The 19,254-nt window shown below is 41.5% G+C and overlaps 1 protein-coding gene across 3 annotated transcripts in view; it reads right to left on the reverse strand.

The window, feature by feature from the left end:
• Positions 1-19,254, reverse strand: part of LOC143416531 (uncharacterized) — a 52,263-nt gene that overhangs the window by 12,645 nt on the left and 20,364 nt on the right. Inside the window, exon 3 of one of the 3 annotated variants that reach the window (XM_076881840.1) lies at positions 5,186-5,311. In XM_076881840.1, coding sequence (XP_076737955.1) covers positions 5,186-5,311 — 126 coding nt within the window. Of the gene's footprint in view, positions 1-5,185; positions 5,345-8,168; positions 8,251-19,254 lie in introns of those variants that run through there. The other 2 variants (XM_076881839.1, XR_013096919.1) reach the window with 2 other exon arrangements.

Raw genomic sequence — 19,254 nt, forward strand, 5'->3', positions numbered from 1 at the left:
ATGTAGCAGTGACAATAATATTGTATGCTGTAATCGTACTGGGCAATTAGTGATACAAAACAACTGTTTTATCCTGTGAATAAAAGTATGTGTTTTTGTCAATGTACCATAATAACAGAAGCGAAACGCAATATTGTGTCAGGATAATTTACTATTTATGCACAATAAATAAAGGAGCATAGCGCGACAATTTCTGTTCAGCGCCAGACTTGCTTGTAACCTATATCACCAATTATTTTAAGATAAATGACGTATTAACTACTAAAAAACACTGACCTTCGTGTAAATGCTTGGAGCAGACTAACCTGTGAGCTGGAGGGTTCTGGGACGTTATATTTGATCTTTGAATGGCTGCGATCCAGGCCATCCGTCGCGTCTTTGTTACTTCGGAAACATGGCTTGAACAATTTCTCTTCAACGACATAATCCGATAACAACCGATCTCTTTACCCGTCGGCTTCCCGTGGCTGTCATGCGACCGGCTATTGCAGTTAATAATACAACAGCTTCTTGACATTTTTGTGTTTCTTTTTATCGCTGTGTGACTGATTTCAATTGAAAGCCTGCGTGCGCTAGTACCGCTTGCCACGAGTTCCCAGAATCCTTTGCGGTTCTACCCGTGAATGACCTCACATTTTCAATCTCTATATAATATGCATGTTAAATTTTATATTTGGGGTAAAATATCAAGTCTTTTCAAGTAAACCGGTTCAAGTCCAATTCAAGTCCCAAGTCATTGGTGTAAAAGTCCAAGTCAAGTCACAAGTCTTAGAACATTTTTTCAAGTCAAGTCTAAAGTCATAAAATTAATGACTCGAGTCTGACTCGAGTCCAAGTCATGTGACTCAAGTCCACACCTCTGGCGTGGACCAACAAGAGAAAAGCCCATTTACCCCTCACAAACTGACTGGATGGGGTCACTGTGCGAAACAAGCACAGTCATTTACACTGCCAAAGTCCTGGAGGTTTACTCATCCTGCTTTCTGTCCTCTTTTGAGCACCATTTACTTAATTTCCTTTTTTTGCGCTTTGGCTCGCTTAGCATAATTTATAATATAGCACAGTGGTATTCCACTGCGCTATATTATAAATTATGAACTAATTGGTGCTAAGTTTGGATCAACGGGTTTGCAAGCATCTATCAGAAATGATTAATAGCAAGGTCAGAATGTACAACTAATATTTTGCGTTAATGTTTTGCACGCCTATTGATATTTAATCAATGGATGTGCAAAATGATAGGAAATACAGTACTTGCAGCCAGAATTTGATTTATAAGGAAAATGTGTACTGTATAAAGAGAGTTAGGCTTTGGTTCACAATCATGACTTAAACATATACTATAGAGCAGCGGTCCCCAACCCCCGGGCCTCGGACCGGTACCAGTCCATGAGTCGTTTGGTACCGGTCCGCGAGAATGGAGGCTCAGGTGTGAAATGTATGGTTTTCAGGGTTTTTATCGGTTTTCAGCGTTATTTTGTTATCGTTTTTATCGTTAACTCGGTTTTCCTGAGTCTTTTCAGGTGTGTTATGAATAAATCTTCTTTTTTTCGGTACCGGTACTAGTTTTATTTTGTTGCATTTATCCGCGACACCTTTAAGGCCGGTCCGTGAAAATATTGTTGGGCACAAATCGGTCCGTGGCGCAAAAAAGGTTGGCGACCGCTGCTATAGGGGAAATATCTGTACAGTGAGAGAGAGGTGTGTTTGAAGGCATGTCCACAGGGACCCTCCTATATTTTGGGCCCTGGGGCACTACCAAGGCTGTCCTGTGGAAAGTTCAGCCTTTGGCCTCGACTTCATACAAAGTTGGCAGAAATGGAACAGATTTAAAATGGGTTGGGGAAAAAAGTCAAACAGTTTTGCACTGGTTGAATTTATGGTTGTGTAGGTGACGGGCAGGAGGATAAATACAGAGCACTAGTAGATGATTTTGTGTAGTGGTCTAGGAGGAATGATCTGTTTCTAAATGCTACATTACCTGTGTCTATCCTCAGATCAACCACAGGCTGAACTGGAAGACAAACACTGAGGCTGTATAGAAAAGCAGAATGATGGAGATATTTTGTCAGTTGTGGCGAGTACAGTGACTTTGCTGTGATCTGCTGGGGGAGCATCATCAGAGCTGATGACACCAACACACTGAATAAAGTGATCAGGAAGGCTGGATCTGTGATTGGCTGATGGTCATCAAACTGTTATTCATCGTGGACCACCTGACCACCCTGAGCACCAGTTACTGAACAGGCAGTAGATCACCTTCCCTATCAGGCTGCCATACCACATGCTTTTACCCTATATAGAATAATTTATCTGATTGGAGAGAGATCTGCCTGATATTTGTTTTATTAGTATTTAATCATCATTTTAACTGTTTTAACAAAAGATCTCCCTAAACATGGGATAAATAAAGTATTCCTCATCTCATTACCTCATCATTTCATCCAGCCAGGAGCTGATGGTAACGCATGCATCAGCTGAGGAAGTCACTTGGATGAGTCATGAAACATTTCTCACACTGAAAAAGTGAACTGAATCAACTTTCTGGGATTTCCTTACCTGGATTATTGAGAATGCATCACGACACACATCAACCTTTGCAATATTTCACTAAAACTAATGTGACGCTACAGGAAAAATCAGAGGAATGGGCTAAGGTGAGTCCTCTAAAACATTCATATCTATTTATTCACTATGTCGGGAACAGGGATCGAGAGCTTTGGCGTGGAGGAGGTTCTATATAAAAAGGCAAGCAATCACCAGAGCTGTTACGATTAATTCCAGCGGGACACTGAGCATCTGCGCAATATTTCATATATCCATTTTTTTCATTTATTTCTTAAGATATTTCAGTCAAAACTAAAATGACAGACTTCCTGACGGATGCAGCCTTCCCAGGAGCTTAGCTGCTAGTGTATGCAAATATGTCATATCCAAGCTTGTCCGCTGAGGCAGGATGTGGAAGAAGAGGACAAAAATCCATTTCGATTACAGTCTCAAAATGGAACAGCCAGGCAAGTGGATAATCTCAACCAGCCCTCTGCAGGGCTGCAGACACTGATCATATGGGCCTGCGTGTGATTACAGGGAGCTCAATTAACGTAGGCGCGGGGGACAGTTCAATCACAGAGACAAACATTTCCCCCAACATAGCTTACGTGACCTGCAACCAATGGTGCATCTTAGCTCCACTGATTGAGTTCAACAGGTTTGGGAAGGCGGGCCTTGCAGAAGAAAAGGAGAAGACAGCTTTGTTGTCACTGCAGAATTACAGTCAAGCGCTGAAGTAATAAAACTGAGAGAATCGAGATATTTCTTACAGGTTTAAAGCACGTAGCCATCTTCAGTCAGCTGAAAACCCAAATCCGAGGCCTCCAAATACAGGTTTTCCCTCTGATTTTACACTTGAGGTCTCATACAGTCTCATGTATGCTCTCATATCTATCCCCCGTTCTCATGCAATGTTAAATACACCTGCTCTTGTAGCGAAAAGAGGATGAATGCTCTGCGGAGACCGGCATCGAAAATCCATTTGATGCAACACTTTCTATGCAGATCATACACAGAGGTCTCGTGAATGACTCCCTCTCCTAGCGCTACAATCAGGCGTTTTACACCGTCGGCGTCTCATTTAAAACGGAACCGTAATTGAATCGGAGATCACGCGTTCCCTGATACGGTTGCACGTTCCCCCTGACGCAGGGCATATCAGAGGCATCCTACGTTTCAAAGTGGCTTTCATGTGTTTTCATGAGAATACCACGCTAATATGGTGCGCTTAGGCAGATCACAATGGGCGTAATCCTGCGTTTAGAAGACTACCTCACAGCGGCGCGCAAAGTGATAAAGAGCCCCGTGTCCGCGACGAACCGAACGCTCGAGTCGCTCTGATTTGTTGTGACTGAGGCTGAGATTGTAAAAAAAAATGTGACAACCAGAAAAAGACAATTGTTTTCGTCTTTGCCTGAGCTACTGTACACTGTGCATCGCTCGTGGGCAACAGGAGACAGCATAAGCTGAAGTTGGAAAGGGGACAGACTGGAGTCTTGAAATAGAAATTTTGCACAGACTAGAGAGCATCTTGATTTAAAAAAAAAACAAGAAAAACAACAACAAACAAACAGGAAGAGTTCCTCGACGTCTAAAAGGTACATTTATCTTTCAGCGCCTCGCTAATCTCTTAACTTGAAGTGACAATTTTATTTATTGCCGCGTTTGATTCTCCTTCTCAATCGGTAACCTCTTTAGCGCAATCACTTGCTGCCCAATTAAGTGAATGTTAGTTCACGCCGCTCGTGTTTTAGGCCGTGTCTCACAAAATGCAATTTAGAGCAGCCCGGCATGCCGCTTGTGCTTCATTCAGCTTCTGCCCTCCTGGGAAGACAAGACAGGCATTTTTGAGCAAATCAAAATCAATAGCTATCTAAAGAAGAGGGGGGGGTGGGTGGTGGTAGTGGTGGTGGTGGTGGGGGGCAATCTCACGACATTAATCTTCTGGATCCACCAGTGATTCTCACTGCAATTAATCAATGCTTTAAACTGGAAAAAATTTGGCAATTAATCTTTAATTCTCTAATGGAGAATACACACTGAGGTGAAAAAGCAACTAACAGTGAAGCTAAGTTACGCCGGCTCAGAGCTTATTCAATACAAGTCTAATGAGGTCTATTATGAGTCAGATGTGGTCTTTTTGAAGCAGCTGAGTGTGCAGGAAGAGGAGCCTGTGAAGTGGAGGGTGCAAGTTATTATGCTCAACATTTTCCAATTGTGAGGGAAGATGACTTCAATGAGAATAGCTCATCTGGTCCCCATGGAGATTATCTTCCCTTTAAAAAAAAAAAAAACCCAACCAAGCTTAAAGAGCATCACATGACCAGTGGCATTTGACGAACTTTCGATGAACTTCATTACAGTCTTTTTTTAAAAAAAAGTTTATATATCTGTATAAATATGATTGTTTTTTCTTATTTGCTGCTTCTTTCGCTTGTTTAGGTCAACGAGTGATCTATTTCTTTGGCCACAGGACGCCCACAGAGGTCCAGCCACACAGGCTCAGACACGCCGTTCACTCTGCATTTGTGCGAGCTTTATTAAACAGGTGAATCCAGCGTGGCACCTACTCAGCGCCAGCCTGAACAACAACGCTACAGAGGAGAACTCAGTCAAGCCTGTCGCATTGACCTACTTGACAGTGGTGAGCCGAACAGTGAGAGCTTGAGAAGTCAGTGTCTGTCTCTTTCCCCTCTCGCTGTCTCCTCTTCCTCGCTTCCTCCCCTTGGCCGTTTTTGCATCGCGCGAATCGCAGCGTGCACTGAAGCAACAGGAAGAAGGCAGAATAAAGAGGCTGGTGAACACAAAGGACAAAGTGGCATTTTAATTTAACTGGAAATCAAATCTCACGAGCCTAATTAAATATCACAGCTCTCGTTTTGTTCATTTAGGAGTCAAATTAGACAATATCACTGACTACGAGGAAAAGAAAGCAAAGTTAACCACTGAAAAAAACCTCTTTACTGTTAAAACGATAATGATATGCATGTGATTATAAAGACTAGAAAGTTTAACACAGTTTTTGGCGTCACACTTTAAATAAAAAAGATAATCTGACTTGACCTGAGATAGACCAACATTAATAGGGTAAGCATCCAGTCTTTGCTGTCACTCAATATATGGCTGCCATGGTAACTGCTGGTAAGGCTAAAAGCCCCATTAAATACGAGTTCAGCTGAAAATGTGAAGGAATAAAGTTAAAGTTTTGCCTCTCTTTTTGTTTTTTGTTTTTCAGGCGGCCTATACCTGGATATCTTGAAGAACAAATGAACACGCGTGACACAGTTTGCAGAGCGATTTCTCGATCTCTGGGATGTGTGAGCGAAAAAGTGTCGAGGCAGTGGGTGTTAAATCCTACAGATTGTTTGCGTTTCATGCTACTTTGGGAACTCTCACTGCAGTGGTGACATTTATGAATTTCACACGAGCCAGATCCAACAGATAAATTTTACATAACACCGATTTTTTTTCCTTTTCCTTTTGTTTTGCAGCTAATCTGCAACTTTTCTTCCCTCTAATCTGTTTTCAACACTCTAATTAAAACAAATTTGTTATTTCTGTTTGGTATCGCAGGTAAAAGAACAGTGGGATCATTTGTTTTGTTTTTTATAAACGCAGTGAGAAGTTCAAAAACTGTATCTGTTTGGTTTTGGCTTTACGAAGAAAAATATCATTCTCACAATTTTCACATGCCATACCCATTCTCTTGTTAAAAGCAGCTTGTATTTATATTTATTTGTTTGTGGTGATAGATGCAGTAAAGCATCCTGAAGAAGTGCCAGGTTTAACACCAAGGCAAGAATATGGCAATCCATGCTATAGCAGTATATACCATTGTTCTGCAAGACAGCAGAAACACATAACCAGAATGCCTTTGATCGTCCTTCCTGATAAAAGCTATTTTTTATTTTCTTGTTGTTCATGTCCTAAAATTTCTGCTCAAGGGCAGCAGTTCAAACGGAAATCTTTCAGGTAAATGTTTGTTTAGCCTAGCTTAGCATGAATTCTGCAGGCTGAAACTGTTAGCTTGTGGTAAATAAAAGGTCGCTCTCAATTCATATACATAAAATGAGAGACAATAATTCATTCTCTCCTGCTTGAATTACATTAAGGTTTAAAATCATTAAAATGCCAAAAACAGGGCTGCTTTCACTTGTGAGCTTAGCTTTTTCAGCTTTTGATTACTAATCCTAACCAAGCTAGCTAGGCAGCAGTAGTGGTAGCTATTTGCTTAGCTACTTTCATCTAAATACAGTTCCAAAAAACAAGACGATAATGGCCAGAAAGGACATTCATAAAGATATAACTATGAACATAAGGGATTCATGTACACTAGGAAGACAACAAACCCCCCCCCCCCCCCCCCCCCCCCCCAAAAAAACAAACAAACAAGAAAACACCACAAACCAAACTAGGAAGCAATCTCAACTATGAAAGTAGCTTGAAAGCTGGAAAGAAAAAGAAAATTACGCAGTTATATATTGTTTAAATCTTTGAAGACTGATCTGCTTATTGACAACAAATATTAATCCCTGGCAGTACTAGCAGACTCCTGTAAAGACAAGCAAACTAACAAACGGGCAGAGGAAACAAAACTCAAACATGCATAATTATATAAAAACAGGAGCTAGATTCTAAAAGTATCATAATGAATATCCCAATGATAAAAAGTTGTTTAGCTATTTCCCTCTTTCTTTTACTAAGCATAGCTTTAGCGCTGTACATAATACACAGATATTCAATCAAAAATAACACTATGACCACTGAGACTGCATAACCACACATGGGTCAGGGTGACCACCACCATCACCACCTCTACTGCTGAAAGTACCAATAATAACCTGCTGAATCACATTTTCCAGGATGCGCTATGGGAAGAAGCCAAGCTGGTGGAGGCAGTGTGATGATTTGGGCAATGTTCTGCTGGGAAACATTTACCTCTGCCATCCATGTGGATGTTACTTTGACATGTAACACCAACCTAAAGTTGCAGACCATGTACACGCTTTCATGGAAACAGCGCTCCCCGATGGTGTGGCCTCTTTCAGCAGGATAATGCCACAAAGCAGGGTTCAGGAACGGTTTGAGTTGTTGACTTGGCCTCTGAATTCATCAGATGTCAATCCAATCGAGGACCAACAACTCCAATCCATGGAGGCTATGGAGTCCATAACTCCATCAGTCAGGGCTTATGTGGTAGCAAAAGGGGGAAAGACACAATATTAGGTGGTCATAATGCTATGCCTGATCAGTTTAAGTTTGACAAAAATCTTCTCAGCTTACACTTAGAAGGAAAGCAAATAAAAATGCACCATTTTCTTCTTCTGAAATCAACAAAATGGAAAGAATCCCTCCTAGACTGAATGAAAAAAAAAGAATACTCTGGCCTTTCACACGCCATGTAGAGAGAAAACCAATGCTCGCGTTGTTCACTACAAACTCTACATTTCACTCGTTTTATTCTCTGTCATGGCAGCTACTGCCGACGTGGGGGAACAGTTTAGAATCAAACTGCCAGGAGTCGACAGCTCTGGTGTTTAGGGAGGGAGAGAGCGAGACAAGGAAACAGAGAGGGGGAGCTATAGAGGAAGAAATATGGGGGCACAACAGGTACCTCTGTCAAACTCTGGGGTTGCTGATCCCTGCCTCTCATTAGAACAGAAGGATGACACGCAGGCAGTGAAGGCAGAGGGGAGGAATCTGGGAACGAGGCAGAGGGGGAGGAAAGTTACAAGAGAGGAGCAGAAAGAGGAAAGTGGGCTCCTGAAAACCCATCCACTGACAGGCTCGGTGTTGCTCGGTTATGTTTCAGGTCCTGGTAAAACAAAGCTTCAGTGCAGGGCTGGTTGGGTGAAGACAAGTAATTGCAAGCTGTGGCATGACAGGCTGCTGGGTGAATCCCCCCTGACCCAAGTGATGCACTCGCAGGCCTCTTTCTGGAGGGGATTGGAAGTGCTGAGCAGGCTCAGGTAGGCATTGCCCCCTCAGTTCGGAACAACAAAACCCAGTGTGAGTTTGGAGAGAATGAATACACGGGAATCCTCCTCCTCCAATATGTATAGAGCCATAGAGCCACCGCATATATATATATGGGTATATATGTGTGTAGATATATATATGCACACAGTCCCGGAGATGGTGGGAGTTTGCAAATCGCACCTCGCACCTCACAAAACTCCACATTTGACAGTTTTCCCAGGAAGGGAGGGGGTGTCCTACTAACCCCTGCTAAGAGGCACACAGTCACAATCTGTATGCACGGTAAAAGACCAAAAACCAGCGGCTGGCACGAAAGTTCTATCATCAAATGCAGAGACAGTGTGAGAGGCTGTCAAACACCAGGTACTGTGCCAAAGTCCTGCTGTCTCTAACGACAGAATGTTTCGCTCCGGTGAACATGCAAGGACCACCATGTCACAGTGTCCACGCACACACAGACGCAAAAAAAAGAAAAAGAAAGAAATATTTGACACATACCGAGAGGAAACAAAATGGCCTCCTGTCAAGGCAGGTCAGTGGGAAGAGACTGGCCACAAGCTTTCCTGTCCCGCCTCAAACAACTGAAAACAGGATGGAGCTCAGTAATCCGAGTACACGTGGAACATTTAGTACCATTAGCAATTATGGCAGATGAACACATCGATTCACAACCTAATTTCAGCGGCGTGGACAACATGGAAGTGAGTCATAGCTGTATGCTTTTTTTTTTTTTTAATACCAGCAAGGTGTTTTCACACAGTTCTCTAGCACAATAAAAGCTGAAGATAACACGTACACGGAAAGGACTTTTGGCACGGATTCTTTGCCAGGAATGGCAAGACGGGGGGAAATGGGAAAGCAGCTATAAATTATTAAACGTCTGCCCGACTAAACCCCCCTCTAAGATAAGAGGGAGAAAAACCACCAAAATGCCATGTCTAGACACAACATTGTGTTACTGACGCTTGACTAGTCGGCTCACCAGCAGTCAAGTATTTACATAATTAGCTCAGCTTGGTGAACACTTAGAAAGCAACTGATTTTATGTAGGGTTTTTGTAGGGACATATTTAGTATGTCTTTCTCAGTTATTCAGCTTTTTTACTAGTTCATAAGTCAAAAAATACAGTATGACTACTATCGAACTGGTGGCATGTTCGGGTTTTACCTTTGGTCTTATAACCCCCCCCCCCCCCTAGAAAATACAAACATTGGTAGACTAACAAACTGTTTTAGGCAGGGTCTAACTTTCTGAAGAGAATCAGAGCTCACATTATTTCATAATTATGAAATAATTTCTGCAGCAAGCAGTTTGCGGTAAAGGGAGGGAGACAAGATGAAGACCGCTGTGGAAGAGAGACAGAGATTAATAATGACTAATGATTAAATGCAGAGTGGCTTACAAACATGTGTGGTTGCTTTTTGTATTCAATTCAATTTTATTTATACAGCGCCAAATCACAACAACAGTCGCCTCAAGGTGCTTTATATTGTAAGGTAGACCCTACAATAATACATACAGAGAAAAACACAACGTTCATATGACCCCCTATGAGCAAGCACTTTGGCGACAGTGGGAAGGAAAAACTCCCTTTTAACAGGAAGAAACCTGCAGCAGAACCAGGCTCAGGGAGGGGCGGGGCCATCTGCTGCAACCGGTTGGGGTGAGAGAAGGAAGCCAGGATAAAAGACATGCTATAAAAGAGAGATTAACAACAGGCATGATAAATGCAGAGAGGTCTAAGCACTGGTGATGGATACACCAATAGGATTGTCTTTGATCTATCATTGTTCCCGTCATTTAGGCTCAAATCAGTTTGATGTTTGGAAGCACAGGATGCTGGGAAATAGAAACTTTCCTAAAATGTGTCTAACCTAAGGGTTTAAGTCTGTTTTGAAAATGTAAGGAGTAGAAAATAGAGTAAAATGTAGAAGCAAAAAGTTGTCAGAAAAACAAATACTCAATTAAAATACTGATACATGAAAATTCTACTTATGTATCCTGAAATGTATCCTAAGACGACCGCGGTCACTCACAGCTGAGATGAGCGACCACATAGTTTTTCCACATTACATTCATGTTTTAATAACGCTGATCAAATATTAATCCATTCATAGGTGTGCTTCACAGAAATGCAAATCAAGCAAAGCCAAACCCCCAAAAACGACTTCCACATTTCCTCCTGGTTTTCCACGAGAGTTCATTAGCTAGTACTTCCCTAAAAGCTCCCGTGAAGCTGATGCAGTTGACTGGGGGCATGGCAGTGGTACTTAGCTCCTGAGAGACGGCCCCATGTCACGCTGCTTCCTGCTGGAAAGGAAGAGAGACACAGCAAGGTGGGGGGGAGTAGGAGCCTTGGTGTGGTGATGCAGGTGTTACAGGAGGGGAATAATGACAAGCCATAAAATTTTTAATGCCCCCACACCCCACCTTTTTAGTGAGACACTCAATTATTGATACGTTTATGGTCTGTCCAAGAACCTTCAGGGAGTTAGGCCAGTAGGACAGTGTGAGGTTACTGGCTAAAAACCCCCAACAACAACAGAAAAGTCCAGCTAAGGCTTCGCTTTTTCTACCTGTCATACTTGTCAAGTATCCAAATGAACGAGGGAGCACCAGCACGCGTTCTGGAGGTAGCAATAACATTTGAATGTCAGAAAATAATTCTTGCAGTAATATTTTCTAATATTAGAGCCGTTGCAAAGGCCACGAATGGCCACGGGGGGGGAAAGGAAATTACTTACTAGATTTGCCCGTGACAGTTCATAATTCCATTTCCAATATCTTTTCCTTTAAAAGTTTAAGGTCGCTTTTGATGTATCCAGCATATCTCATATATGTCTATTGAAATATACTTTATGTTTTCCTTTGTCATTCAGCAGCATGACATGTCACAGCCAAAGTGAAATCTCCTTTAATATACGCCTGCCATCCCAAGGCCTCGCATAATAACCTTGAATTCACAGTAATTACACTCCCCCCTCCCAAAAAGGGGATCGGACGCTCGGCTTTGGAGAATGATTAACAGATGAACACCGACTTAAGCGGCGGGCCTCGGCTCCTGCCTCGTGGTGCAAGGAGGAAACGGATTTCACATTATCTATGGATGGCGTCCTGCGTTTTCAGGCAGGAGGCTTCAGTGAACGTCAATACGTGTTCTTGTCATAGCAAGTAAAACAGCTTCAATTCAAACCCAGAGCAAACAAAGACGTTCCCAAAGGAGCCGTGTTGTGGAATTCTAGCTACAGCTCGGATAGCTTCAGGTGAATTCCTCACTGTCAATAACAAAATATTTAACAGTCATTGTGAGTTAAAATAATAAAAGAACATTTTCTTAACACGGTCCATGTAATTGCTAGCTTTGTGGCCACTGCTGCATTATAAATGGAAACAGAGTGGCCCTGTTATGCCTCCTGTCAGTGGATATGCCACTTGTAATGTGTGGCATCCCACCCACTTCCTTCGAGATCACAGTGCAGCTTAATGTTTTCTACACTGCTAGATGGCCAATTTGCAGCTATAAAGTTCAAGTAACTGTGCAAACAGGTTGTAAATATTACCAAAAATGTAAAGCTTTTTTTTCTTTCTGCAGTTGCACTCCTCAGAATCGCTGGATAATTTTGCAACAATAGTATATTTTAAATAAATTTAAAGTGTGCAGAATAAAACAGTGGGGGAGCGAAGCAGCAGCAGCAGCAGCACAGAAATCAGCCGGCTGAGGAGAGACTGCATGAATGGGAGGCTCAGACACGTATGCCCTCAAGACGAGCGATCTTTCACTGGATGCTGACACTTGCCAATTACAAACCACCCACATCCCACTTGTTTTTAAGAGTAATTAGTCAAGCCCAGTGTTTATTCCAGCAAGGTCTTGGGAGATGAGAGAAATGTGCCACAGGTCAGCCAGCTCAGTGGAGGGTTCAGCGCCGAGAGAGCCCCTCTCCATTCAACTCTGCACTCGGATTGTGTGGGCTGCATTGAAGTGGAGTAATGGAGCGAAGGTTCGGCATGCTTAACGCCCCCCGAGGTCAACCACGATCATCATCAGACAAGATCCATAAAGGAAAAAAAAATACACACACACTCACGATCACTGGGAGGGCTTTCCTTATTTTTTGCACGCTGCTTCTACATCATAGATATGACAGAATAAATATGTCAGATGAGGACGAGGAAAGAAAATCCACATACGGTGAGCAGTCGAAGTCGGCGCGGCAGATAACTTTTTCATTCTGCTTGCGTAATAGATAAGAACTGTTTCTGACACATTTTAATAGGTGGGAACATCTCGCTCTCCACCATATGGCTTTCTACCGATGAAAGCAGAGGAAGATGTGACACAGCGAGGCCGATATGACTGGTGGAGACGAGCGATCGTGATGGGGCGTAGTTGTCTGACGCGTCACATTGTTTATAAAAATGGAACATTTTACGGTCGCCTCCACAGGAATGGCAAAGGAGCAGAGTCACTGTACATGCACACTTTGTATGAGTTGAGAAAAGCAGCGCTCGCACTCGAATGCATGAACGTGCTCTGACATTATCAGAGAATGACTGCGAACGAGACGGACGTATGTTCGGTCTCCGTTTTTTTTTTTTTTTTATAATAACCAATCCTCTGATGGAAATCAAACTTGGATTAGAAACATTTTAAACATCTGAGCTATTTTTTTCATTAAACTCTGTCATTTTTCCACACGACTGACAATTTGAAAAGTCCAACAACAATCAAAGTACTTATTTGAATAAAAGCAAATGTAAAGAGAGGAAAAAACAGACGAAAACATAGCACCGTACCAAGGTCTGACAGAGAAGGTGTCAACGGTGTACAGAATTACAAATTGGAAAAACAACAAGCTAAAGCAGACAAAGGATAACGAAAGGGAAAAGTATAATAGATTTACAAAGAGAGCCGTGCAGTCGTGTTTCAAGGATCTGAATCATGCGGTTTCTTCTGTGATGAATATGGAAATTAGCATAGGCTTTCAAAGAGCAGACGATTTGTGGAGAACGCGATTCTCAGCGAGTCATGTTTGGAGTTCTAAATTGAGAACTTAAATACAAGACGGTTTAAAACAGGAGTCAAATTAGGAACTAGGCTCAAAACCCTTTTCTGGATTTGGGATGGATTGGAGAAGTGGTTAATAAGAGGGAGCATAGATAAGATTTATAGAACGCAAGATGAAGTTCAGGTAAATAAAGTTTGTGTTAATGTCAATTTAGACTTTATATTCTGCTCTATGTAGAATTTATGTGTTTTTTACTTAATATGGAGTTGTTGTTGTTGTTGACAACAATGAAATATAGTATCTTTTAGATTTTGGATGGTCATACAGTAATGATGTATGTCATTTGAGACTGTATTAAGTAGCCCTGTTTAATTGCTCATTTCAAATATCTAATAAGCCAGTGACATGGCAGAAATGCATTTAAGCATGAATGTAGACACGGTCAAGATAAGTTGCTTGAGTTCAAACTGAACATTAAAGTGTGAAAGAAAAGTGATTTAATTGACTTGACTTGAGAAAATATTCAGTGAGTAGCAGTGGGTGAATATGCCTTGTTGGTGCCAGAGTTCAGAGAAGAACAGCTAGACCTCAGAGCAGCTCTGAATAACATGTTGAACCTTGAAGCAGATGGTCAGAAGAAAGCGGGAAGGAAAAACTCCCTTTTAACAGGAAGAAACCTCCAGCAGAACCAAGTTCAAGGAGGGGCGGCCACATCACATGACCAGTTGGGGTGAGAGGAGCGAGAAAGGACAAGAATGTTTGAAAATGTTGCTTTGTCTGAGAGTGGGGGCGCCATCAAGGGGGGGCCAGGAGGCACTGGTCACCCCCCCAAAATTTGCACCCCCATTGGTGCCACCCCCCTTGTCCTATGTTGGTAATAATTCTGATAAACACGAGGACTGAAGAGGAAGACCCCCTACAATGAGTTGAAACATTAACTTGTTATTTATTCTTGCTTAAAACAGATTATTATGGATTTCAAAATCTATAATTGATTTTCATCTGTACCTATTTTCACTGATATCAACTTTAAGAGCAGAAAATTAACTAGGCATATAATTATTTTCTTTTTTGACATATTTTTCAAGTAACCTATATTTTACAGCAGCATAATAAAACTGGAAATTGTGTTTTTGGAGTTCCACCCCAATACTTTTAGTGGCCCCCATATGGCCACCCCTGTGAAAAATTCTGGAGCCGCCCCTGTCTGAGAGTCTCAAAGTTCTGCTGTAACAACTGGATGGTAGGATCAGAATTTAGTGTAAATAAAAGTAAAGTCTGTACTAAAACTTTGATGTTTTATAATGTTTTTATTACAATACGCTAAAGTCAGCTTGTTGTTATTATGCCATCAGCGTGCTATGGGGTCACTGTGATGTCATAGGGAGTCGTACTGAAAAACTAAACCGTTTTTCAAGGTTGGGTTTGACCTTGGGTGCTAACAGTGAAGGTTAAAGTCTAATGTTTAGCCAACCTGGTCCCCCAAGGGCTAGTATATTGCTGTGAAGTTTCAAGATGATCCATAAAATTTGTGGGTAAAGTTTTTAGTGATTTTCACATTTTGTGTGACCTTGAAGCGATATTCACTAAAATAAAATCAACTCGAGGGGTTATTGGCGTCTAACATCACACAAGATTTGTCAGATTGCTAACAACCAGGCAACAAAACAAACAAGCCAATCACATCCTCCCTTCGAGGAGAGAATTAAGGCTGTTCTAAAGGGGTCAGGCCAAGTACTAGCAAGGTGTACCTAACGTACAGCGAGTGTTTGATTTATTTAAGGCATTAAATGCATTAGAATACTTTGCATTTTACTTTTTCCTGGAGTTTTCATCATTATGAATGTTGCAGCAATTTTTGCACTGCTCCCCCCCCCCCCCCCCCCCCCCCCCCCATTTCTTCCCCCATGAGATGGTACATTAATCCAAAAAGCAAATGTGGCTTTGGCCCAGAGAGTGTGACACCTCATTCAGAGAATAGTAACAATAGTTGTGACACTTGCCTGTGACCTCCTGTCACAGCATGATAAATACCTGACGGTGGTTTTTGGTCTGCTGGAACAGAACTGGGAGACTGTGGGAAACGGATGGGAGCTTTTGTGTCTTCTTGGCTAACTTCCCCTATTTGTCCCCATTGACCCCTAATTCAACATATTTGCTGCATTTAAACACAACAGATGGCGGGGTTGCCTTTGTTCGAAGCAGGTCACAAAAATAAAGTCTCAAGGAGCCAGAGAACAATTTCGAATCCTGAGGGTGTTATATTATTTAGCTTTCCGTTTGTGCACGGAGGTGGGCAAGAGAAATGCTCAATCTCTATTCGTTTGCTTCTTCTTATTGCTTTTTGTGGTGTTTGATCTTGGCTGTCTTTGCTGGTGGCCTGCATGTGGGAGAGACAGAGACACACACACACATTAGCAATGTTGTGAGCAATTCCGAGTCGCCCATCAAAGTGTGCCGTGTCCAGTAATTGTTGTTTAATTGGCAGTGAAATGTTGTTTTCTGGTTTGACAATTTACAAATGTCAGGAGGGAAGTACCGCCGTCGCCGATTTCACTGCATCCACCTCTAATGCTTATGAAAATCTCTCTGAGTTAATTGCTGTTTTCTGAAAACGTATTGCTTTATAATAAAACATAATTCCTGAGAGGACCGCTGCGTAACTGAAGACTGCTTCATGAGAAAAATGCAGCATTGTTATTTACCATCTTTCGAAGTTTAATTTGTAGGTGCAACCGACAAAACAAAGGGCAAAGATACAACGCGATCTTTAAAGCATCCTTCAGCTCTTCGAGGCAAAATGAAAGCTATCTCTCGTCGGTTGAAAAGTGCTGTAAACGGTGCTAATTGTGTTTATTGCCTCCTCTTGACGAGACAAAAGGCAGCTTCCCACATGTCCATTAAAGAATCACCATCGCACTAGTGTCTCTGCTCAAGGCCACAGAAACAAACCGAGCAGACATCAGAACCAGAAAGTGGTCACCGCCACTGCAAGCGTGCCTCTCCCGTTCTTTCTTCTTTCAGCTGGTGCACTCCACCCTCTTTATCTCTACTTCCATTCCCCTCTCTCTCTTTCCCTCTCCCTGCTTTATCAAGGCAGTGAGACCCCCTGGGAGGCTCTGATCTCCAGTGCACATCCTGAAGAATTAATGACTTCTAATGTACCAGTTAATGCAGAAAAGGCGGAACATCCATCATAACTGACAATTTAATGGCGCTTTCATAGATGGGCCACTCACATCTCTCCTATTCTCCTTCACCATTTTTCCCTTCCCCTTTTCCCTGCTAACGCACACAAACGCGGAAATATAGCGCGTGCACAAGCAGGCGTTATCCCTCTCACTGACTTAGATGTTCTGAGATTATTTCAAGGAATGGTTTATGTCAGATATGATCAGGTAACTTTTTTTGCAGTGAGGTATTCAAAATCTGCATGAATGGGAACTCGCTGCTAACTGACGGATGGTTAACAAGTAACTTTTAAATCAAAAACTACAGCAAATAACTCCTAGAACAGACTGTTAGATACCACATTAACAAAGCAATGTCTAATGTTTTGTCTAATTATTTCTTACAAGTAAATGGTGAATAACCTCGTAATGAATTTTCCCCAATTATTTTGAACCAGCTGCTAAACTGCAAGTGATTTATCACTAGTTCTTCTGCACAGTAGTTTCGAGCTTCTTTTCTTGTGTGTGTCCCGTTTTCTAAAGCAGTGCATCTCAGTGAGTTGTTATTGAGAACGCTTCATTACCTCAAGATTACTTAAAAGTAAAGAACTGCTGAGCTTCTGCTGGGAAGTACATCATTAGTTCATGAATGACACCAGCTAGAAGCAGCAGAATAGTCATCGACAAAGACGTGGCATTGGTACCCTGATATTGGACTGACTCTGAGTTTATTTTTGTGAGATGGTAAATAGACTCGCACTTATTTAATGCATTTCTACTCTAGCTGAACACTCAAAGCGCTTACACATGCATTCATACAGCACTTTTATTCTATGCCTTTAAGATACTTTGTGCAAGATCCTCACACATACTCCACTGGATAATGTGGAGGCAACTTGTCAAAAGATACTTGAGCATGCAAACCGGAAGAGCAAGAGGTCAGCCTACTTGTAGGGGTTGGCGGATCAAGCCCAACATTGTTAGTATTGATACCAACACTGGTATCGGTATCAGATCAATACTAACAAGATAGGATCAATACTTTGTTTCTAACCTCAAAGTTCAGGATGTAGTCCACTGTATTGTGTCAAATAACGTTTTGGGAAAAGAAAACATACACCTAAAACATGCACTATAAAAGATATCTAATAATATTACTGGTATTGGTATCGGCAATACTGGCCAAGTAAGTACTTGATATTGGATCCAAATACCCAGCGTTCATCCGATTAGTCAGACACCCATTCTACCTCCTGGCGCTCAGCTGCACTGTAGCGTTGACTGCCTTGTTCTAACTGAGAGGAATGTGTTTTCCATGTGTAAAAGATCTTCGAGGGCCCATTGGTTCTGGATCATTTTACAGTGATGTTTATTTTTATTACCATTTTATATTCCCTTTGGAAGAATAGCAGCCACTTTGTGAAAACTAATCCAAACAGATCCAAATAATGAATAAGGCTTAAAGTTTATGAAAAGCAGGGAAATAATGCATCTTCCTGACGGCAGATCCGACAGGTGGGGCAACTATAAAAAAATATAAATGTGGTGGATATTGTTGCAAATATAACAATCAGACACTTTTTAGTTTGTTTTGGCTTAATTATGGCTAAATGCCTTACTGTAGCCAGGTGTGCTTTGCATTATGGGAAGCCAAAGTGTACCACACATGTGCACAAACTGTGAAAGATAGATAAATATGAATGTTACTAGCAAACACTTCACAGTCTTCCTGTATTTATTTTTGTTGCTCCAGAAATGGAAGTGGTCAGAATATTCTGATGTGATGCATTTTGGTTGACTTCGAGTTTGCTTGAGGTTTTGTCTGTGTGAAAGTAGTTAAGTGTGGTAGGATAGGATATAGCATGGAGAAGGAGCTTAAAAGAATAAACCTAAAATATGTCTAATGTCACAATACCAAGGATTTTCAAGCAAGAACAAAACATTAAAAAGCCATTAATAGCAAACAGTGATATTCATCCACATCCCTATTATTACTATTATTATTGTTATTATGATCATTATTATTATTTTTATTGCTATTGTTGTTGTCTATCATGTACAGAAATGTCATGAGAAAAAAACCACGAGAAAATGTTATATTAACTCTAATCTGGGGTGTGGTTGACGGGTGAATCACCACATTCAGTTTTTGCTGAGAATAACAAACCACTAGTTTTTCTCTCTTTCTATTTGCAGTAAAAACGTCTGAGTACATGATTATACCATAAAGGTCATTTTGCTGCAGATAACTTAGTCTAAATCAGAAGCTTGTTTCAACTACGTGCAATTTACAGTACAGCAGCTGCTGTAATGTACTATTCCGGTGCACAATAGCAGTTTTTTGCTGCTACTAGAAATGTATAAATTTGTTCTAACTTGCATTTTTCTACATTTTTTGTACATTTTTCTTCTGTGGTTTTAGTTTAGGGTTATGGTCATACTAACATTACCAAAAAGTGTGTTGCTAATGGACATTTTCTTCACATATACATTTCAGCAGCCTATATATGACGCCGCAGAAGATAATCCCCGGCTTACTGAGTGAG

This window comes from Maylandia zebra, linkage group LG3 (genome assembly GCF_041146795.1).
Source record: "Maylandia zebra isolate NMK-2024a linkage group LG3, Mzebra_GT3a, whole genome shotgun sequence".
Lineage (NCBI taxonomy): Eukaryota > Metazoa > Chordata > Actinopteri > Cichliformes > Cichlidae > Maylandia > Maylandia zebra.